General features: G+C 49.2%; 1 protein-coding gene across 1 annotated transcript in view; it reads left to right on the plus strand.

The window, feature by feature from the left end:
* Positions 1–24,364, plus strand: part of LOC128274639 (protein groucho) — a 186,072-nt gene that overhangs the window by 105,645 nt on the left and 56,063 nt on the right. The window contains exon 4 of the mRNA XM_053012897.1: positions 10,550–10,613. Coding sequence (XP_052868857.1) covers positions 10,550–10,613 — 64 coding nt within the window. The remainder of the gene's footprint in view (positions 1–10,549; positions 10,614–24,364) is intronic.

A 24,364-nucleotide genomic window follows, 5' to 3' on the forward strand; every position in this document is an offset into this window, starting at 1 on the left:
TAAAATTGTTCACTGGGACTTAATGCGACTATCTGGCGCCGCAGGACATGATCAAATGATTAGCAGCTGATTATGATGTTAAATTCAGAAGCCACGCCGCCGGCGGGCGCGTCCCTATAGAAGGAGGCTCCCTCCTATGCTGTGCGTGCATCTTCACAGCCGGCGGTTGCGATGCCACCGCGTGTTGTGGGTCGAATCGAACTCGACAGCATGATCATTAATTTAATTGTTATTATGCTCACGTGCACCGGTTGGGTTGGGTGGTTGCCATGCTCGCCCGCTCCGTCGCGACGACGACGGTGTGGGGATTTTGATAGAGGCGTGAATTTAATTTCGCCTCGACGACCACGGCCCGTAGGGGCGCGAAAATGAAGGCTCCCGAGGAGCGTGGAAATTGAAATTGATAGCATCTTGCCTGCCTGACTGTGCTGACTGTGCGCGACACGGAGCACGGTGGAGGATAATCATTCCTCAGCATACCACCACTCCCGGGCGGCCCTTCATGTCCTTTTGCTATCAAATAACGCTAATGGATGGAGCCAGCTAGCCAGTCGCGGACGGACGGCTGGCTTCCGATGCAAATCTGAGGATTATTACAAACAAAACATCCCCCCGGGGGGATGCTGCCCAAGGGCGTTCGGGGTGGGTTCGGGGTGAACAACTGGATTCCGAGGCGTGGCCGAGAGGATTGAATTGAGTGATTGCGGATAAACATCCTTAATCGCATTGATTAGCTGGTTAATAATGAAAGAGAAAGCTGCAGGACTCCGGGCGGTGGCGCCTTTTGCATAAACGAAGCATAATGGGTGGTGATGTTTGATGTTTGCTAGGCGAAACAATAACCGTTTTTTTTATCAACCTATTTTCCATCGCCAAATGGATGGTTTTACTTCCTGCGGGGCACAAAACCAATAACGACCCCGGCACTGGACCTTTAATACGGATCACTTTCAACTCGTCGGCGCCCCATCCCGGAGGCCTCCGTCGGTGAGCGTCGTTCTCACGTTTCACCTTTCGTCATGCTTTTCCACGCACCACATTCACAAAAAAATGTGCTACAAACGAACGTCGATTGGAAAGGAAAAAAACACTTAAAAATAGACCCAAAAGAGAGCGAGAGAGCGACACAAACACACGCAGCGGGGAACCGGGAATTGGTATGTTCGAATCAGACACAACAACAAATTATTACGGCACATTGTGCGGCGCGGCGAGAGCGGATCCGTTCATGCGCGTCATCCTTACTGGAAAGGGGAATCGAATTGCCGTAAGAGGCCGCATCGGGTCGGGTCGTTCGACGGAAGCAGAGCCACCCCGGCCCGGAACCCGGCAATGTAAATGCTCATAATGAGGTGTGTGGCAAACGAAACGAGACTGTTGCCGGCGGCGTCGGGTAAGGACGCGAGGCCGATAAACATCGAAAGCAAAAAAGAGGTCCTCGGGAAGGGCATTAGTGTTGCTGCTGGAAGCCCGCGCGCGCGCGCTGCACCCTTCGCAGAGGCTGTTCGCGCGCTCGATAACATCAGACGCGGTCCTCTCGGGCACATCTGTGTGTGGCGGTATTGGGAAACGTGCGCAGCTGCTGCTCCTGCTGCTGCCGCCGCACGCGTTTCCGGCGGCTCTGATGCACCTCTGCGACGGGTGCGTTTGGAAACAATCAAAATATGATCGGTTTTGAATGCGAGTTCGGGGCGAACGGTGGTGGAAAAAAGGACCCGCCATTTATATGGCGATTTGGTGCCTTCCGTTGGCCAACATTCGAGGCTCTCGAAATTTTGCATTAATATATTCAATTTATGAGATCAAGTTTAATAAATTTTCAAAGAACAACTTCGCACTCGTTTGTTCCTTTATCAATGCCAAGTATTTCTGGGTTTCTTTTAGCTTTATGGTTCAATGTATAAAGGTCAATAATTTCCAGCAATAAACCTGATGCTGGAAAATGTACTGCGTCCTAGAATTTGATAGTTTGAAGACCGTTTTTCGTTAACGGTAAAACAGCACTTAGTTAATTTCACAAGTTTAAGCCGTTTCAATGTTTCGTTGTACCATTAGTAACTCTGAGTAACGCTTCTCTGAATAACGCTCGTTACTCTGAGTAACTCTCATATCATAAACATGTGAACAGAAATACGTATTATCCAGTTAATTGTTTAATTTAATTCTATTTAATTTGTTCCAACAGAGCCGGGTTTTGTATTTGCCAACTAAAAAGTTTTCCATAAACCATTTCGTGATGATATGAATAAGTCGCTACACTGTACAAGTCGTTTTTCATCAAAATGTTTAAAAACATGTTTCAAAACACAAAAAATGCAAGCTAGTGGCTGGTTCGGAAATTACCCAATAGCTCCTTCATTCATCACAATAATCATGAAACGACTCCTCCGAGTGACTGATATCGATAAACAATGCACCAATCAAAAGTGTCTGCCACGTCATCAACAAGTCTCGTACGGAACAAGTGACGTTGAATAACTGTCAGTTCGATTCTCTCTTCAACATAACACCCTGAATTAAAAAAACATGCTCCTCTATCACTGCTTCACTAATCAGAGACCGTTAATGGCTTTAAGTAATCAATTCAAACTTACAAATTATAATCAATTTTAAGTTTTAATGTTTGATTATTGATTTCCATATCACAGACCAATGCCATTCATTGCTCTGAGTACAGAGTTCGAACAACGAATCTTTTCGAAAGTTTGTTTGTATTTCGTGTTGAAATTTATAAACTTCCGACCATTGCTGCAGTACTTCAGTGAAACGACATTGTACAGGATACAGGATAAAATACGATGGTTTATCTTTACTAAACAAATTAAGTGGAGCGTAGTAGCCGAAACGTAGTCGCGCTCATTCTTTCGTCCTTCGACCGACGACACGTGATCGACGAAGACACATAATTGCTGCCCACAAAGGGGTTCGTGGGTGAAGCCCAACTAAATCGAAGTTAAGCCCACCACTACAAAAAAGTCGACGTACTTCCGGAGCGAGCGCACGTTATCGTCCAATCATTAGCGTGCCACCGAAACCACCGCCAAGGACGAGCCGCAGCGAGGTTAAGCAACGGCAGCAACAAGGACAAGGAATTAAATAACATGCCTAATCTCCTAATTGTACACCTTTGTTAACCGTGCGCGTGTGTGTGCGTGCGTCCCTCCGTCCGTCCGGACCTTTCTTGGCCAATCGTTTTGTTGTCTCTCTCGGTCTCTCCCTCCTTCTCTCGGCCGGATGCCTTTGCGGCACTCCAGTGGCAACTTCGGGCAACTTTTGTGTGCCGTCCCTGGCGCGCCGGGGACGATATCCGATTTTTCTATTTATATTTCAATTACACCCTTCAATCTGGGGGCCCCTCCGCCCAACCCACGGTGCGTGACGTTCGCCCCGCGTGTCCCCGTCACACGAGGGTCCTTTCGAAACGCGCGTGAAGGTAGGTCAACGATGGCTGCGCTGCGCTGCCGTTCGTGTGGGTTTCGTGACAACGGCGCTAAAATGGTTAGCTTCCTGCGGTCCTTCCTCGAGGGCCCCGCGCACCCCTGGCCGGCTACCTTCGAAAGGGCAATTTTCTTTTCGTTTCCATTATGTGCCAACGCTTTGTTTTCCGTCTCGCTCGCCCTCGCCAATGCTCCGTTTCGTGGCCCGTTATTGCTTCCGTTTGTTACCATTTCCTGTGCCGTCATTATGGGCACTTTTGTGCATGTGTGTGTGTGTGTCGGACAGACGGAACTGAACGGTGGTGGTGCCGACGGAGAGGGAGAGCGCAGCTGTGCCCGACCGACCAATCGACCCCTATTAATTCGCGTGTGTGATTTCTACCCTCGTGCCTGCTGCGTACACACATCCCCCTATCGATGTCAGGCGGTTCCTGGGTTCCCTCTGTGTCGGAGCGGTGCCCCACGGAGACCCGGCCTTCCCTGCCCGGCGTCACCGCACCGAAGTGTCGATTTGCTTTGTTCACAGTTTTCATCCACCTGGGGGTTTCGTCCTCGTCCGCTTCCAGTTGGTGGCCACCCCTGAAGCACGCGTTTACGCATTTTTCTTTCTTCCTTTTTTAGTTCTGGAATTGGAATCGGCCGTCCCTTCCAGTGCGCCTCCGTGGCTGGCTTCCTGTGGCTTCGTGTGCAGGAATCAAATATTATTGTTATTTTTGTCCCTTTCGTTTGGTCCATCAATTTGCCGCACATTTTCTCACCGCTCATCCCCGGGGGCCCGAGGGCCGGGTGTTACCCATCGGAGCTGTGCGTGCGTGTGTGTGTGTACGGGTCGGCAATTTGGGTCCGGTTTTCTCCGAGCTCTCGGCGCGCGCGTTGACTTTCGGCGAAGTTTGCGCACTCCGTCCGATTTGTTTGTTTCTTCGCATCAACTGGCGCGCGGCGCGTGAAGAGAGCCCTTCTTGGTGCCCAGGGATTAACGTCTGGTGGTAGGGCTGTGCATGAGGGCCTGTGCGTCGTCATCACCCTTCGGTCAGTTTACGGCGGCGGTCCTTCTGTGGCTGTCTAAATCGGGTTAAAAATCGTGTACCGACCATTTGTCCCACCCTTGTGGATCCTTCAGCCGGTTCAGCGCATACCATTGCAAATCCGTTTAGCGTTTAAGCACCATCGTGGGTCTTCGGAAGGAAATTATTCCGGTATTTCGTTGAGGGAACTTCCACACTCGGAAGACCGGTGCACCCGGCGGGCGGCTGCATTCTGGAATCACTTCCGATTCAATTAATTAAGTAAATAATGTTTGTGACGCTCGGCTGCCGGTGGCCCTCTTCTGCCGGTGTCCTTGCTCCTCGCCACCCGATACTAAACGTATTACCGTACTGCGCTACTTGTTGTGTGCCGAGTTTCGACCGAGAAACTTTTGCTCCGATCTCGGGGCTCGCTCCTTCTCCGGCGCGTGCTGGCTGCGGAATGTGGTGTCAACATAAGCTGGGACGGGCGGTAACTTTATCCATATGGGGGAGACATTGTGAGCTTACAAATAAAGCCACCGCAATCACAACCGCACAGTCATACACGTGACCGTGTGCAGAGGGTACCGTGGGCTTCGAATGCCTTAGAAAAATCCCCAACAAGAACCGACTGTTTCCAAGCGGCTCCGCCAGAGAGCAATGGATGATGATGCAGATCCTATCGCCCGATGATGCCACGACCACCACTAGAGTAGACAGTCATCAGGAGGCTCGTGAATGTGACGGTCGTGCGATGCCTGTTGGCATCGATCGACGTGGCAGGAAAAATAGATCTCGATCCGATTTTGCGTCGGGATTATTTTCCTATTCTCGATTTGTGGAGTACAACAGCAGAGCAGGACCATCGCAGCCTGAAGAGTGGCTCTCGGGCCAATCGGTACGTCGCTCGATGCACAATTTATGTGTGTCGTTGAGGAAAGTTGATGGAAAAATCGATTCCGTACGCAGCCGTGAGTGCAAACGTTTTTATTTATTCATCTATTTCAAGTCGCCGAGCGGCCTAGTTGCCTCTTAGATCGCATAAAAAAACAATGCTCGATGAAAAGAAAAGAAATAAAACTGGTTAATGAACTGGGTTCAGAGTAAAGGACGATTGACCCGACATTCAACTCAGACAGAAGACATCTTCTTACAGCTAGCTCAGGTGCGGACAAAAGAAAATTAGCTAACAAAAAGGGGGAATTTATTTAAGCAGTTAGAGGCTCGAACATGAAAAGGGTACAAATAATTGTAACACGGCGAATTGTTTTGTTTTGTTGTAAATGTTCAACATAGTGGGCCTAATTCCAGCATTGGTCTTGGGCCGTAGCTGGGTATGAAAATGTGGCCATCGTTTTCACATAATTCCGAGTGCCGAGTGTCGTTTCAATTAGTGCGCCTCGGGCGACCCAAAATCAGGGTATCATCGTCAACCCTCAGCATAATAAATCAACCCTCTCAGCAAGACGAACTAAAGCACAACAACATGTAAATCGATACGCGAAGCCAAACGAAATGAAGGGGATCGGTTAATGATGAGCAGCAGATTCTACTGCACGGCCCTTTCTAGGAAAGAAGGGGTGCATTATTTAAAGCAGGTTTAGTACACCGCCGCCACCAGCGGCATTAATCACTGCGCCGGGGATGAATATTAAGTGGAAGTAAACAAGCGAAAGGACGAGTCGAAGTCCTCGTTTCTAAGTCCCTTAGAAACGGAGAGGAACCGTTTGGGAAAGGGACAAATTATCTACCCACCGGGCACTTCGTTGGCGTTGTTCTAAAAAAAAAAAACCCATTATTACCCTCGGCGTAACATCATTCTGATGGGAGGGCACTTTGGGCAAATGAGCCAACAAAAAATCGAGATCGGGAAGAAAAAAAAATCCAGGACCATCGCCAGGACTCTCTAAGGATTCATTTCGATTCCCCTCCGTTCCGAAGCGATCGCGCCGAACGTCGGGAAGTGCCGGCGAGAAAAAAAAACGAACAAATAAAACATTGCGAATCATTTCCGTTCGTTCGCCGCTAATGGATACAAATTAAATCACTTGCCACGCTGGTTGGCTGGCTGGCTGGCGGGGGCCGGTGGCCGGTGGCTAATTCTTCGCTCCTGCTACGTTTGCCCGAGGCTACGGAGGAACACCGGAACGGTCGATTAATATTCATTCGTGTTTCCACCACCGCTGAGAGGAGCAAAATATAAAACAACCAAACAGTCTCGACGAGGTCTCTGTTTCCCGCGAAGTTTATCTTCTCTGCTTCTACCAAAAAAAAAAAAAAAAAAAAAAAAAACGGAATACCAAAGCAAACATTTTATGCTTGGCTGTGTGTGTCCTTCAGCGGTAAAGTGGGTAGAATGCGCCAAAGCGCGGGAAGTTCGCCAGCTGAAGTGTGGCGATTGCAGTGTTTGGCTCTACACGAAACTATTAGCGATTTAAATTGAATTCCCTTGAATCATGGCCGGGACCGGGTGCCCGGTCACACGTCCGACGACACTAATCTTCTGTCCGACCATCACCACCAAGGTTCTGCCCATCAACCGGAAACCGGGCGGAGTAGCTTAAGCATCCATTATGCTACTTTATGTATTGCTACCGCCTGTTACGCGTTTCGCGCACCCCAGCCAGAAAGTGGAGCCAATAACACCGGGAGAGAAAGGCCGCATATTTGAAGCGAGTGGTACGGTAACACCGCGGAGTAATGGACGGGCACCACCCCAACCGACCGCCCTCGGTCGCCGGACCTTTTCGGGGCGCGCTACGTTTTCTGTTAATTTGATTTCGTTCGTCGCTCGGTCGGGGGCCGTTGGTGTTGCCATTTTATGTTACCAAGAAAATCGCTCCACCTTTTTTTTTGTGGCTCGGCTTTTCATTCGTCCTTTTTTACTGCTGCTGCTACTGCCATTGTTGTTGTTGTTGTTGTGTGTCTTTAAATATTTTGTAACTCAACTCCCCCGATGCTGTTGTGGGGGCTCGGGACGACGAAGCTTGTCGTGGGAGCATCGAATTTTCTTTTGCCGTCTCCATCGTCGTCGACAATGGGCGACAACAATCCGGCGCGCACTGCACAGCATCCACGCCAGGGAGTTCCTTCGTTTTATCTTTTACTTTCGGTCGCTTCCTCGCCGTCCGCTCCTCCGTGTGGTGTGTTTAGCTGTGCGCTGTGTATTACGTTTCGTATTATGGAGCCACCATTTTCCCGGCCGAGTCCGCGATGCCAGCACACAATTTTCCACCATAATGAAGTGCAGCGAGAAGAGAGGTCGTGGTGTGAGGCGGAGGCACCGTAAAACAGTGGAAAATAACAAACGGTTTCAGTTTTCTGTCCTCGCGGATTTGGGTGCCCTTTGTGTGTGTGTGTGTGCGTCGCGCTTCTTAATCTTCGCCTTTCTTTGGTGGTGCTGTGGAGATTTTCTGATGGTTGTTTGCGCACAGTAGCAGTGGGTAATTTGTAGGGGCCGTCCTCTGGCCGGGAGATCATCAGCGGCAGCGCCAGAACGACGGCTTTGGGTCCGGGTGACAGCTGACGAATTTATGTTTCTATGTTTACGGTTTACTTGGGTGTTGTTTCCATTTTATTTCATGTACTTTACATTAGTTCATTTTTTTAATTTTCGTCACATTAATCTGATCCGTCATGCGCACTGGCAGGCAGCATAATTTTATTGTGGAAGTTATTTGAAAGACTTGTTCAAACATAATTAAAAAACAAAACGATAAGCTCTTTGTCGTGTAACACTGAACAATGAACGGAAAACATGAACGATTGCTCGGGTTGGGGTTGCTTCCGAGGCACTCCCCATTAGCAGCAGTTCTAACAGAAGCGAAACTGTGTTGAATTAAAAATTCAACAGATTTTATTCCGCGCTTCCGCGGCTTCCTGGTTCCTCTCCCGGGCTTGGGAAAATCCATCTACGGCTCTTACTTCGGTTGTTGAAAGATTGCCAAAAGCAAAGCAATGCCATCCGCTGACGGACAACGCCATCGTTAGCAGCGTTACTACACGACGATGACGATCCCCAACTGACCTCCGATCATTCTCCGCGCTCCGTACAAAAGACCGGGACTTTATGCGGCGCCAAAATGGCACAAAAACTGCCCGCCCCGAAGGAAGCGGTTTTCCGGGTTTATTCTTTTCCATCAATCGCCGCGTAACGTGCGGGGACCACCACACCACGGTTTCCGGGCATGTGGTGGCGGTTTTTCGTGCCCACCGTTTTTTCGTCCCTAGTGGTGAGAAAATGGTGAAAAGCGGAATGTCCATCATCGTGTGTGTGTGTGTGTGTGGGAAGTTGGAAAACAAAATGAACTTTAAAACACAACAAAAAGCCAGCGCCAAATAGAGCGACGGACAGAGAGAGAGAAAGAGAGTTTAGTTGGTCTTTGTTGTATCAAGGACCTCAAGGATGGCGGCAGCAGTAGAGTAGTGCCCTGCCAACAACTACGAGATGGGTAGCTTTCGGTGATTCGTGTCCTTTGAACCGAATCATGACAAGCGTTACCGGCTAACTATGTTTGCCGTTGCGCCGTTGGCCAAACGCGGTGGGCTCTTCTTTCGTGGGAGGGCGGGCGCATACGAACGAATCATGATCCGGGCCACCCTCCACCCCCCCCTTGGGGGTGGTGAGATGAATTTTTTATGTCCTCCGCCTGGCGCGCACTCACAACGCGGTGGAACTCGCTCCCGCCCGCCCGACACCGTTCTTGTTTATGATGTAGAGTTTCTTGTTTTGTGTGTCCTTTTTTTTTAGGTCCAAACTCCTCTTGTTTTATTACCACAGATTTTCTCCGTCAACGGCCAGGCGCTGGAGTTCGTTTTTCCGGCACCATTTTTCCTCTTTTGCTGGGTCACGTCATCAGCGCGCTCCGCCTGCAATTCCCGGGTTCACGGAATAGTAGTTCCTGGGGCTTCCCTGTTTTAGTTGCGACACAGAACAACCCGTTCTAGAGGGAGGAAATCTTTTTTCCCTGGCATATTTTTTATGTGCTCTCTCTCTACATCGCCGGGGCCAGCCTGGCCGGGTATGAGAGAGGGTCGCTTTGAGTTTAGTTGGATGACACACGGGATGCTTTTTTTTTGTGCCCCCACAGGTATGATCCACGATGGTTCCGGGGTTCTGTTTGCCATTCGATTAGACAAACGTGATACCAAAGAAAAGTCAATGGAGCGCTCGCGGAATGCGGAGCAGGGCGGCCAAATTCGTTACGCTAACTACCTTTCACCGGAACGGGCCCGCTACCAACGGCGGGGCCTCTGGGGTACGAATGAAACATTCATCAACAGCGTTTTGATGCTCTTGTCACTGTTTTTTGGCGTCTGTACCTAAAATGAATGGGGCGTGTTGATGATGCTCCAACTTTCGCCGCTCGCTGTGGATTCCGTGCCCACCACCACCGTCGTCGTCGGTTGGTGGGGTGGAATAAATATTTAACCACCAGCTGTGTTCGCTGTGCGCTACGGAAAAGCATTCTTTTCCCCCATGCTCTAAGCCATCGTTTCCAGTGCGATGGGTATCGATGGCGGATCGTCCCAAAATGAGGAAATTGAAATTGGTTAGAGTTCGGAACGTGTCCCGCGCGCAGGACTAATCTCTGCAAGTTGTTATAGGTATCAGTGGCTAGCGACACTAACTTGCAAGGTTCATGGAAGGGCAGATTTGCCTACATCACACATCGGATGACATGACATGATCAGTTTATAACCTCTTAATGTTAAGGCCACGCACTGGCCCAAACATTTTTACCTGAAATAAATAAATAATAAAATAAATAAATGAACTGAAGGAACTCCTATACCTTCTTGATGTGTTGGTTAAAAAATGTTGATGAACAGAAGAGGATTTCTTATTGAGTTGATCACAATACGATGATTCGATTTAGTGCCGCTTTCTTATTCCCATTAGCTTTAATACGGGGAAAACTACCTTCAATTTGGTTGCCAATGATCGACTGTCGCACAACTTTGCCCCAGAACCTTAACCCACAACTTATCATCCTAAAAGAGCGATCCTTAGCTAGCCATTATTCAATCGTCCTAGTTTTTAGTTGGAAATTTTAAGTTTTTACGTAATGTTACTGTTACCAATTTGCTTGCTTCTCGTTTCAGATTGAAGCTCGAGTGTGATAAATTGGCGAGCGAAAAAACAGAAATGCAGAGACATTATGTGATGGTAAGTACAGTTTGGAATGTTTTTTGTCATTTTTCCAATTTCAGAGAGTTTTTTTTTCAGAAATAGAAAAAATGAAGAGAACACTTTGTGGCGCATAATGAAATTACAAGCCACCATGCGCCTCCATTACAAACATTTTAGGAAACTCGGTGCAAAGCATATTCAAACAAAGTTTGCACGAACGGATAACGTCACCAAAACCATAGCATAATAACATCTATTTACGATGCAGTCAACACCGAGCCACGCCACACATCTTTGCCATGGCCCGGAGGAGCTCCATTTCCCGGGGTATCATCATCCATTTTTTTGTGCCGCATTCCGAGCGCACTGGAAATCGTTGAATGGAATCGATGAGATTGGCTACGGTACGAGCATCGGGCAACATTTCAACGTCGTCGTCGTCGTCGTTGTCGTTGTCGTGAACGACTTTCGCCTGTGGGGTGGCCAGGAGTAAACTCAATCAAATTGCAAAACCCGTCCCGAACTCAATTCCTGTTTCGATTTGTCTCCCGCCCGGCTCGGCCCCCGGGGGTGCGCGGGTGAAATAACAATAACTATTGGGAAGATTACCAGCCCCGAGGCGAGCATCACCGCCGATCTTCCCGGTCCCCTTAGGTGTCCTTAGGCGAGAGCGCTCTCATTTATCAGGAAAAGCTTCTGCCACTTTTCCCCGCTCAGCAGTGTCGCACTCTCTCTTTGCCCTTCTGCTCCTTGGCAGAGCAATCAAAACAACGGGGACAGTGAGCACCAAGCGCGCCCTTTGCCTCATGCGAAACAAACGGAGAGGGTGGAGATAATTCCTTTCTAACGAGGACGACGGGACGGGATGGCGAAGGCCGAGGATGCAGCATCGCATATCCTTTACCGATCCGCCATTTGCCATTCTCATTCCGGGTCGGCCACATTTGCGGCGGAGAGGACCCTGGCTCTCATTCCGTAATTGGTATGCCAGTATCTCCTAAGACCAATTTCGTTTTATTATTTTATATTTATTATCAATTAAGAAGCGCATCTTCTCATACTCTGTTGTGTGGGTGCTGGTGGGTGGAAATCGGATTTTCCGTTGGCGCCAGTCGTCGGTGGAGTGCCGCAAACGAGGACGAGGTCAAAGCGGCCGGTGGTGCTTCTGTGAGTCTGTGAAAGGGGATTTAGTTTTATTGCTGCCGTTGAAAGTCCTTCCCTTCCACGAACTGATAAAGTTCTCGGCAAATCGCTTGTGTGTATGAGCTTTCGCCTGACATCAGCCACAGGAGCTCGGGCTGGTGGTTGGCGTGGTGGTCTTTGAACAAAGCAAGTACACGGTTGTTCCTTTGGAGACGTGAGACGCAGAATCCAATTTATGTCCCGGCGTGAGCACATGTTTCGATTGCATTTTGTCTTCCAATTACACAGTATTTTACATTCTTTACAAATATTTGCTCTGCATTATCTTGGTTTTATATACGACTGGGAAAGTTGTGTTCATGTTTGAAGTACATCGAAACATAAAGTTTTAAATAAATTCAAGTACAATAAGTAACACTTAATTTACTGAAATCTTTGCTCTTGAAAACTACAATTATGACACCCGTCTTTTCAGTTAATGCAATAAAAACGAGCATAATTTTCCAATAGATTCAATATTTAGTGAAATGTCTGCCATCTCCTATAAATTGGTGTTTCCAAGATTTATGTCTTGCCATAAAGAGCTATAAAAGAAAACGGAATGTGACATGACCGCGACGTCCTCTTCATTTTTCGTAATTTTCAGCATCACAGATCGCACACAAAGTAACGATTTATGCTGGCAATGCCACGTGGTGTCGGTACACTTTTTGGTTCAAACCCCCCTCGAAGGCCGCCGAGTGAGTTTCGGGACAACTCTTTAGTGGAAAACGAAGCGCGCGCGTCGTACGGGGGGCGAGCATAACTGGCGAACCAATAACGGGGGCCACCCCTTAGGGAGCAGCGACCAGAGAGACCACACTGCCATCGGCAGCGGCGAGGTCGAGAACTTTCTACATAATCATAATCATAAATTTGTTGCACTTAGCACGAGCCACGAGAGTTAGAGAGAGAGCGAGAGGGACTCGGTGGGAAGCCAGGATTGAAAGTTAAGCCCGTAAGCGGTTCAGCTACATATCATATCGTCGTCCTCGTCGTCGCACATACACCCCGCGCTACACACGCACACTGGACAGCGGCAGTTTATGAGCTTTTGTGTGCTCCAGAGCGTGCACCGGGCGCGTTCAGGGAAAAGTTTGGCCGTTTCGGGCGCGCGGTGGTTTGGTTTTCCGGTTAGCTGTGGACTGAAGACTGAAAATTGATGGTTTCAGTGGAACGGAAAACGAGCCCGTTTGGCGGCAGCGGTGGCCCCCGGCCCCGGATGCTGCGGTTAACTTATGAAATACTTATCGCTCCGGCGATAAATTTATGCCCCCGTCTGGTCAGTGCGATCTAGCCCGGCCTGGTGTAATACTTTCGACCGAACGGCCAATAACTCATCGAAGGAGCTCCTCGTGGCTCGATAATTTCACATTCAATAGCGTGTTGTTACCTTATTCGTTAGAAGCACCGTGACCCCGGGATGTGTTTCTGTAACCAAGATTGAATGATTGAATCTCGGTCCCTACGAGGTAATGACGAACCTTGATAAGATAGCTCGAAATCGCATTAGTCGTAGTGTTAGTCGTGATGTGTCTTATCAATCAACACTCAATACGTCCAAATATAATCTTATTTATAATTTTATCAATGCTTCTTCTTTTGAGGTCCAGGTTGAAGCCACCGGTTGAAGCCACATCAAACCGCAAACGACCGACACATTCAATTAGAGGGCACTCAATCAGGACCAAAATACAAAAACTAAACCAAACGGAGGACTTAAGCGAAGAACTTGAATGTAAACAGTCCGGCGAAGGTCCTAAGCGGCCCGGAAAAACCCGCAAAGCTGCGCTGTGCAGGATTATCGAAACTATTATTTTAATATGCAAATTTTGTAAATACAATTTCGCTTTGTGCGCTCGATCATCCGTGGCCTCGGAAAGGATTTTCCCTCACGGTGCACTGTTGTTCGATGTTCACACGCACACCTCACACGCATTCGCATACGACCCGTTCTTGATGCCGGCAACCCATGCTCTCGTTGCGCCGGCCCGTTACACGGAACCGGATGTTCGGGAAACTAATAGTGGTCGCGCTGCTGCAAGGGTGTACATAAAGGGGCCACCGCGGAATAGTTAGCATTCCCATCCTCTCTCCGACCCAGTCCGACCCAGTCCTCGTTATTCTTTCCGCACGGTGGCCGCGATAGGCGTGGTACTCTTCGGTACTTCGTCGCGTCGCGCGAACTAGGGCCGCGTTTTTTACATGTGGCCACCACACCGAGGCTTACCCGCCCGCTCCCGTGTGCCGATGTAATGGCGGATGCTGTGGCGGTTGTTGCTAAAAGCGCCAGGGGTTCAACCGTTCCGTGCGGCTGCGGCGAATGCTGTGATCCACCCGTGGGAAGAAGCACATAAATTTATGAAACCACCACCCAACGGCCCAACATTCCTGTGAAGGGCGGGCATTCTCGGGGTCCCCTTGGTAACTGGCCGCTAGCGAGCGAGAAGGAGAGCGAAAGCGACAGCCATCCATCCATGCACCCCGAGTGCAACGTCCGGAAAACATTGTGTTGCACATCGGTTTCTGCACTTTTTGCCGCGCGGCCACACGGCACCAGACGGTGGTACATCCATCGTCCTGCGAGCAGACCACCCAGTGAAAGAGGGCGAGAGACTGGTTGATGATGATCATCAACCGGCTTAGAATGGGTGTAGTTGATGACGGCGACGCGAACTGATACTCGGTGCCCTCGGCGGCGTTTGTCTTGGGTTCGGAAGCCATCCCAACTTGTATATTGCGTTCCCAGGCAGCCAGCCAGCCGGGTGGATGCATGGAAAAATGCATCATCCAAGCGGGGGGGTTGCACATAGGACTTCGCGAAGGTGCTGCGCGCCGCCCGACGTGATCGGCCGGTGAGGCCAAAAGCCAGAGGAGACATCCTTTCACACCCAGGGCGCACCCAGCCGGGGGGTGGTGGTGAGCATGATGTGGCATATGGAGTCATGGCAGATGACTGCTGCTGCACCATGACGATGATGATGCTCTGTGTTGCACTTTATTCGATCTATCAACGAACGGTTCCGGACGGATCCGAAATCCTGTGCCACGAATATCTACCCCGGGAGTAGGGTACGCCATGCTGTGTGGTTTTTCGGGGTGGCTGATGGCAAGACTGGAGCCACTAGTAACACTGTGAACGCCCATCTGACCTCCTGGCCGTAGACGCGCGCGTGTGTGTGTACCTCGAGAGAGTCAGGCCACAACAACAACCACACGACCGTCGGTGGAGTTTTTACCCGCACTTAACACCGCTTAGCCCTCGGCAGCCGCCGTCGTCATCCGGCGGCAGCGGGTTGTTCGGGCTGTGTTCCGGTATATTAATGCATTTTCGGATGCATTCCTGGGGTGTGTCCTGGGGCTCGAGTCCTACCGGTTTACATTGCATCGTCCTCCGCCTGCAGGGGCTGCCGGAGAACCACATCCTCTCGATGTGGTTCAAAGCAGCAGCAGCAGCCGGGGGGTTCGGCTAGCTGTGTCGGTCTCGCAACGGAACAACGGCAACTTGCACAATGTTGTGGTCTGGACTTCGCTTGAGGTAGTCAACCAACCTGCCGCACGACCTGCCGGATGGGGGAGAGACTACAGTTCCCTTGTAGCAGTTTTACACACCTTCACAAGAAATTAGTTTTCCAAAGTGGAGGGCGGGCTAGACGCGCGGTCCGAAGACACGGGAGACACGTAACAGCTGCTCGTCCGTCGTTGGTGCCCGGCCTGTGGCAATTTGCGGCTAGCCAAGCGACCGGCCGATAGATTCTTTCTCCTCTTCTCGAAGCCGAAGCTCTAGTCGAAGACCACTTCATAGACAACATCGCCCGGGCTCTGATAAGTGGGTTAGAGTGGGCATCATATCGTGCCACTTCCGGTGTGTTGAAGTTCGGCCACATGGCCAGATGCGCCGCCGCCGTCCATCTGTCGCTTCAATCGGCTTCCGGTTAGCTTCCTGTATTGGAGGCTGTGAGTTTGAGGCGATGTAAGCCGCCCCACCGGCGGCGGCAGGCGGTTCCGTTTCATCCATTCGGTTTGTGCTGCCCTTCACTTCCTTCCTGGTGTGCGTCCTACATGCCTCCTTCACAACCGGGTGGGCGGGTGGTCGGGTGCCCCACAGATAGTCATTGAAAATTGAAAGGATTTACGGAGCAGCACTGAGAACCGGGAGCTCTCGCCCCGATGAGGCAGGGAGGCCAACCACAGAATGTGTTGTCTAATTGTTTGAACCTACCACCCCCCCGGTTACGTACGGGTGGGGGGGTTACGGCTCCGAGGCGGCCCCACAAAGCATTGGCAAGGGAGAGTCCTTTGCCCGATGCGAGTTTATTTATGACTCGTTTCAATCGTTGTGTGCATAGTTGAACGAACGTGATTTGTTTATCGGGCACGTATCCTATTATTTATGTGTGTGTGTGTGTGTGTGTGTGCGTAGGGTTGAGGCCTTAAGGACCACCATTGAAAAAGGATTGGTTTGTGCCTTGGTCAGGGGGCCAATGTAATGCTTGGCGAGCCTTTTTATTGGAATGTGATCCCCGCTTCAAGTGGGATGTTCCGAATGTTGGACATTAATCCAATAATTTAACCCAAGCCAATTGAGTGCTGCTGGCGAAACGGAAACCCGGAATTTCGCTCGTTGATAGCCATATTTTGAAGAATGAAATGAACTCAGGATTTATTATCTATTACTATTATAGAACGGGCAGAATTAAGCGTCTGGCACCGTCAGGGTTCGAACTGACGTCTTTCGCATAGAAAGCACAGAGCGATTGTCGGAGTTCAGATGTGCTGTGGTCGGCAGTAGTTAGTCAATGGATGATTACGAAAAGTGACGGGGGTCTAGAGTTGTCATGACTGTCGTAAATTTTCCCTACGTTCGAAAAGGCACATAATTCTTTCGATCGCTCCATGGTTAATTCAAGTGGGCCTTCGATTCGATTCGATAGCCTTAATTCGTAGTGGAACGCGCAGTGCTCAGGATGATTCAACGAAATGTGAGATTTTCCACCGAATATGTCAGGCTTTAGGAAGTACTAGCAGGCCCGGCGAACTCTGTTTCGCCCCAGAGGCAATGGGCCCTGTGCCCACGCCGGGACATAAATTGGATTCTGCGTCTCACGTCTCCAAAGGAACAACCAAGTACTTGCTTGCTTTGTTCAAAGACCATCACACCAACCACCAGCCCGAGGTCCTGTGGCTGAAGTCAGGCGAAAGCTCATACACACAAGCGATTTGCCGAGAACTTTATCAGTTCGTGGAAGGGAAGGACTTTCAACGGCAGCAATAAAACTAAATCCCCTTTCACAGACTCACAGAAGCACCACCGGCCGCTTTGACCTCGTCCTCGTTTGCGGCACTCCACCGACGACTGGCGCCAACGGAAAATCCGATTTCCACCCACCAGCACCCACACAACAGAGTATGAGAAGATGCGCTTCTTAATTGATAATAAATATAAAATAATAAAACGAAATTGGTCTTAGGAGATACTGGCATACCAATTACGGAATGAGAGCCAGGGTCCTCTCCGCCGCAAATGTGGCCGACCCGGAATGAGAATGGCAAATGGCGGATCGGTAAAGGATATGCGATGCTGCATCCTCGGCCTTCGCCATCCCGTCCCGTCCCGTCGTCCTCGTTAGAAAGGAATTATCTCCACCCTCTCCGTTTGTTTCGCATGAGGCAACGAGGCGTGCTTGGTGCTCACTGTCCCCGTTGTTTTGATTGCTCTGCGACGGAGCAGAAGGGCAAAGAGAGAGTGCGACACTGCTGAGCGGGGAAAAGTGGCAGAAGCTTTTCCTGATAAATGAGAGCGCTCTCGCCTAAGGACGCCTAAGGGGACCGGGAAGATCGGCGGTGATGCTCGCCTCGGGGCTGGTAATCTTCCCAATAGTTATTGTTATTTCACCCGCGCACCCCCGGGGGCCGAGCCGGGCGGGAGACAAATCGAAACAGGAATTGAGTTCGGGACGGGTTTTGCAATTTGATTGAGTTTACCCCAGGCCACCCCACAGGCGAAAGTCGTTCACGACAACGACAACGACGACGTTGAAATGTTGCCCGATGCTCGTACCGTAGCCAATCTCATCGATTCCATTCAACGATTTCCAGTGCGCTCGGAATGCGGCACAAAAAAATGGATGATGATACCCCGGGAAATGGAGCTCCTCCGGGCCATGGCAAAAATGTGTGGCGTGGCTCGGTGTTGACTGCATCGTAAATAGATGTTATTATGCTATGGTTTTGGTGACGTTATCCGTTCGTGCAAACTTTGTTTGAATGTGCTTTGTACCGAGTTTCCTAAAATGTTTGTAATGGAGGCGCATGGTGGATTGTAATTTCATCATGCGCCTCAAAGTGTCCTCTTGACTTTTATTATTTCTGAAAAAAAAACTCTCTGAAATTGAAAAAAGACAGAAAAAATTCCAAACTGTACTTACCATCACATAATGTCTCTGCATTTCTGTTTTTTCGCTCGCCAATTTATCACACTCGAGCTTCAATCTGAAACGAGAAGCAAGCAAATATATTTACAGTAACATTACGTAAAAACTTTAACCTTTCAACTAAAAACTAAGACGATTGAATAACCGGGCTAGCGAAGGACCGTTCTTTAAAGATGATAAATGTTGGGTTAAGGTTCTGGGACAAAGTTATGTGATAGTCGATCATTGGCAACCAAATTGAAGGTAGTGTTCATCGTGTTAAACCTGGTAGAAGTAAGAAAGCAACACTAAATCGAATCATTAAACATATTGTGATCAACTCAATCACAAATCCTCTTCTATCCATCAAAATTATTAAACAAACACATCAAGAAGGTATAGGGACCCCTTCAGTTCATGTCATCCGATGTGTGATTCAGGTAAATCTGGCTTTCAATGAAACTTGCAAATTAGTGTCGCTAGCCACTGATACCTATAACAACTTGCAGAGATTAGTCCTGCGCGCGGGTCACGTTCTGAACTCTAACCAATTTCAATTTCCTCATTTTTGGACGATCCGCCATCGATACCCATCGCACCGGAAACGATGGCCTAGAGCATGGGGGAAAAGAATGGTTTTCCGTAGTGCACCGCGAACACAGCTGGTGGTTAAATATTTATTCCATCCCACCAACCGACGACGACGGTGGAGCGGCAAAAGTTGGAGCATCATCAACACGTCCCATTCATTTTAGGTACAGACGCCAAAAAACAGTGACAAGAGCATCAAAACGCTGTTGATGAATGTTTCATTCGTACCCCAGCGGCCCCGCAGCTGGTAGCGGGCCCGTTCCGGTGAAAGGTAGTTAGCGTAACGAATTTGGCCGCCCTGCTCCGCATTCCGCGCGCGCTCCATTGACTTTTCTTTGGTATCACGTTTGTCTAATCGAATGGCAAACAGAACCCCGGAACCATCGTAGATCCTACACAAAAAAAAGCATCCCGTGTGTCATTCAACTAAACTCAAAGCGACCCTTTCTCATACCCGACCAGGCTGGCCACGGCGATGTACAGAGAGAGAACATAAAAAATATGCCAGGGAAAAAAGATTTCCTCCCTACAGAACGGGTTGTTCTGTGTCGCAACTAAAACACGGAAGCCCCAGGAACTACTATTCCGTGAACCCGGGAATTGCAGGCGGAGCGCGCTGATGACGCGACCCAGCACAAGAGGAAAAATGGTGCCGGAAAAACGAACTCCAGCGCTTGCCCGTCGACGGAGAAAATCTGTGGTAATAAAACAAGAGGAGTTTGAAGCTAAAAAAAATGACACACAAAACAAGAAACTCTACATCATAAACAAGAACGGTGTCGGGCGGGCGGGAGCGAATTCCACCGCGTTGTGAGTGCGCGCCAGGCGGAGGACATAAAAAATTCATCTCACCACCCCCAAGCGGGGGTGGAGGGTGGCCCGGATCATGGTTCGTTCGTATGGGCACGCCCTCCCACGAAAGAAGAGCCCACCGCGTTTGGCCAGCGGCGCAACGGCAAACATAGTTAGCCGGTAACGCTTGTCATGATTCGGTTCAAAGGACACGAATCACCGAAAGCTACCCATCTCGTAGTTGTTGGCAGGGCACTACTCTACTGCTGCCGCCATCCTTGAGGTCCTTGATGCAACAAAGACCAACTAAACTCTCTTTCTCTCTCTCTCTGTCCGTCTCTCTATTTAGCGCTGGCTTTTTGTTGTGTTTTAAAGTTCATTTTGTTTTCCAACTTCCCACACACACGATGATGGACATTCCGCTTTTCACCATTTTCTCACCACTAGGGGCATCGAGGGGCGCGAAAAAACGGTGGCCACGAGAAACCGCTACCACACGCCCGGAAACCGTGGTGTGGTGGTCCCCGCCCGTTACGCGGCGATTGATGGAAAAGAATAAACCCGGAAAACCGCTTCCTTCGGGGCGAGCAGTTTTTGTGCCACTTTGGCGCTGCATAAAGTCCCGGTCTTTTGTACGGAGCGCGGAGAATGATCGGAGGTCAGTTGGGGATCGTCATCGTCGTGTAGTTGCTGCTAACGACGGCGTTGTCCGTCAGCGGATGGCGTTGCTTTGCTTTTGGCAATCTTTCAACAACCGAAGTAAGAGCCGTGGATGGATTTTCCCAAGCCAGGGAGAGAAACCAGGAAGCCGCGGAAGCCCGGAATAAAATCTGTTGAATTTTTAATTCAACACATTTTCGCTTTTGTTGGAACTGCTGCTAATGGGGAGTTCCTCGGAAGCAACCCCAACCCAAGCTATCGTTCATGTTTTCCGTTCATTGTTCAGTGTTACACGACAAAGAGCTCATCTTTTTTTTTTAATTATATTTGAACAAGTCTTTCAAATAACTTCCACAATAAAATTATGCTGCCTGCCAGTGCGCATGACGGATCAGATTAATGTGACGAAAAAAAATGAATTAATGTAAAGTACATGAAATAAAATGGAAACACCACCCAAGCAAACCGTAAACATAGAAACATAAATTCGTCAGCCGTCGCCCGGACCCAAAGCCGTCGTTCTGGCGCTGCTGCTGATGATCTCCCGGCCAGAGGACGGCCCCTACAAATTACCCTCTGCCACTGTGCGCAAACAACCATCAGAAAATCTCCACACCACCACCAAAGAAGAAGATTAAGAAGCGCGACGCACACACACACACACACAAAAAGGGCACCCAAATCCGCGAGGACAGAAAACTGAAACCGTTTGTTATTTTCCACTGTTTTACGGTGCCTCCGCCTCACACCACAACCTCTCTTCTCGTTGCACTTCATTATGGTGGAAAATTGTGTGCTGGCATCGCGGACTCGGCCGGGAAAATGGTGGCTCCATAATACGAAACGTAATACACAGCGCACAGCTAAACACACCACACGGAGGAGCGGACGGCGAGGAAGCGACCGAAAGTAAAAGATAAAACGAAGGAACTCCCTGGCGTGGATGCTGTGCAGTGCGCGCCGGATTGTTGTCGCCCATTGTCGACGACGATGGAGACGGCAAAAGAAAATTCGATGCTGCCACGACAAGCTTCGTCGTCCCGAGCCCCCACAACAGCATCGGGGGAGTTGAGTTACAAAATATTTAAAGACAAACAACAACAACAACAACAACAATGGCAGTAGCAGCAGCAGTAAAAAAGGACGAATGAAAAGCCGAGCCAGAAAAAAACGGTGGAGCGATTTTCTTGGTAACATAAAATGGCAACACCAACGGCCCCCGACCGAGCGACGAACGAAATCAAATTAACAGAAAACGTAGCGCGCCCAAAAGGTCCGGCGAGGGCTGAAGCGGTCGGTTGGGGTGGTGGTGCCCGTCCATTACTGCGCGGTGTTACCGTACCACCACGTGGCCTTTCTCTTTCGGTGTTATTGGCTCCACTTTCTGGCTGGGGTGCGCGAAACGCGTAACAGGCGGTAGCAATACATAAAGTAGCATAATGGATGCTTAAGCTACTCCGCCCGGTTTCCGGTTGATGGGCAGAACCTTGGTGGTGATGGTCGGACAGAAGATTAGTGTCGTCGGACGTGTGACCGGGCACCCGCTCCCGGCCATGATTCAAGGGAATTCAATTTAAATCGCTGATAGTTTCGTGTAGAGCCAAACACTGCAATCGCCACACTTCAGCTGGCGAACTTCCCGCGCTTTAGCGCATTCTACTTTGCCCACTTTACCGCTGAAGGACACACACAGCCAAGCATAAAATGTTTGTTTTGGTGTTCCGTTTTTTTTTTTTGGGTAGAAGCAGAGAAGATAAACTTCGCGGGAAACAGAGCCTGGTCGACTGCTTGGTTGTTTTATATTTTGCTCCTCTCTCGCTGGTGGAAACACGAATGAATATTAATCGACCGTTCCGGTGTTCCTCCGTAGCCTCGGGCAAACGTAGCAGGAGCGAAGAATTAGCCACCGGCCCCCGCCAACCAGCCAGCTAGCGCGGCAAGTGATTTAATTTGTATCCATTAGCGGCGAACGAACGGAAATGATTCGCAATGTTTTATTTGTTCGTTTTTTTTTCGTTCGCCGGCACTTCCCGACGTTCGGCGCGATCGCTTCGGAACGGAGGGGAATCGAAATGAATCCTTAGAGAGTCCTGGCGATGGTACTGGATTTTTTTTTCTTCCACAACGAACCTGATTTTTTGTTGGCTCATTTACCCAAAGTGCCCTCCCATCAGAATGATGTTACGTCGAGGGTAATAATGGGGTTTTTTTAGAACAACGCCAACAAAGTGCCCGGTGGGTAGATAATTTGTCCCTTTCCCAAACGGTTCCTCTCTGTTTCTAAGGGGCTTAGAAACAAGGACTTCGACTCGTCCTTTCGCTTGTTTACTTCCACTTAATATTCATCCCCGGCGCAGTGATTAATGCCGCTGGTGGCTGGCGGCGGTGTACTAAACCTGCTTTAAATAATGCACCCCTTCTTTCCTAGAAAGGGCCGTGCAGTAGAATCTGCTGCTCATCATTAACCGATCCCCTTCATTTCGTTTGGCTTCGCGTATCGATTTACATGTTGTTGTGCTTTACTTCGTCTTGCTGAGAGGGTTGATTTATTATGCTGAGGGTTGACGATGATACCCTGATTTTGGGTCGCCCGAAGCGCACTAATTGAAACGACACTCGGCACTCGGAATTATGTGAAAACGATGGCCACATTTTCATACCCATCTACGGCCCAAGACCAATTCTGGAATTAGGCCCACTATGTTGAACATTTACAACAAAACAAAACAATTCGCCGTGTTACAATTATTTGAACCCTTTTCATGTTCAAGTCTCTAACTGCTCAAATAAATTCCCCCTTTTTGTTAGCTAATTTTCTTTTGTCCGCACCTGAGCCAGCTAGAAGAAGATGTCTTCTGTCTGAGTTGAATGTCGGGTCAATCGTCCTCTACTCTGAACTCAGTCCATTAACCAGTTCTATTTCTTCCCTTTTTATCGTGCATCGTTTTTCTTTTATTCGATCTAAGTGACAACTAGGCCGCTCGGCGACTTCAGATAGGAGAATAAATAAAAACGTTTGCACTCACGGCTGCGTACGGAATCGATTTTTCCATCAACTTTCCTCAACGACACACATAAATTGTGCATCGAGCGACGTACCGATTGGCCCGAGAGCCACTCTTCAGGCTGCGATGGTCCTGCTCTGCTGTTGTACTAGACAAATCGAGAATAGGGAAATAATCCCGACGCAAAATCGGATCGAGATCTATTTTTCCTGCCACGTCGATCGATGCCAACAGGCATCGCACGACCGTCACATGCACGAGCCCCATGATGACTGTCTACCCTGGTGGTGGTCGTGCTATCATCGTGCGATAGGATCTGCATCATCATCCATTGCTCTCTTGTGGAGACGAGCCGCTTGGATTTTTCTAAAGCATTTGAAGCCCACAACATATAACACATCGCTCAATAAGTCCGTAGGATAGCTTATAAAACAACAATATTTTGATATAATTTGTATTTATTCATCAACATAGTCTCCTTTTAAGGCGATACAGTCAGTCCAACGCTTCTCTAACTTTTCGATACCATGTTTGTAGAACGATTTATCTTTCCCTTCAAAATATGCCTCAGTTTCGGCGATGACCTCCTCATTCGATCCAAATCTCTTTCCCTGGAGCATCCTTTTGATATCCGAGAACAGCCAATAACCACTGGGGGCCAAATCTGGCGAGTATGGTGGATGGGGCAACAATTCGAAGTGCAATTTATTCATTTTCACCATCGTTTTCATGGACTTGTGACACGGTGCATTGTCTTGATGAAAGAGAATTTGTTTCTTCTTCATGTGCGGTCGTTTTGCGTCGATTTTAGCCTTCAATCGTTCCAACAATGCCATGTAATATTCGCTGCTGATTGTTTTACCTTTCTCAAGATAGTCTATGAACAATATACCATGACTATCCCAGAATACGGAGGCCATAACCTTGCCAGCAGAAGTTTGAGTCTTTGGGCGCTTTGGGCGGCTTTCACCGGCTGGTGTCCACTCAGCCAACTGCCGATTTGACCCAGGAGTGAAGTGGTAGATCCATGTTTCATCCATTGTGACGTAGCGATGAAAGAAATCCTTTTTATCACGGTTAAATAGGGCCAAACATGCTGATCATGCGTTTCCCGTAGCATGAAAACCGGGAGTTCAACTTGAGG

This window comes from Anopheles cruzii, chromosome 3 (assembly GCF_943734635.1).
Source record: "Anopheles cruzii chromosome 3, idAnoCruzAS_RS32_06, whole genome shotgun sequence".
Lineage (NCBI taxonomy): Eukaryota > Metazoa > Arthropoda > Insecta > Diptera > Culicidae > Anopheles > Anopheles cruzii.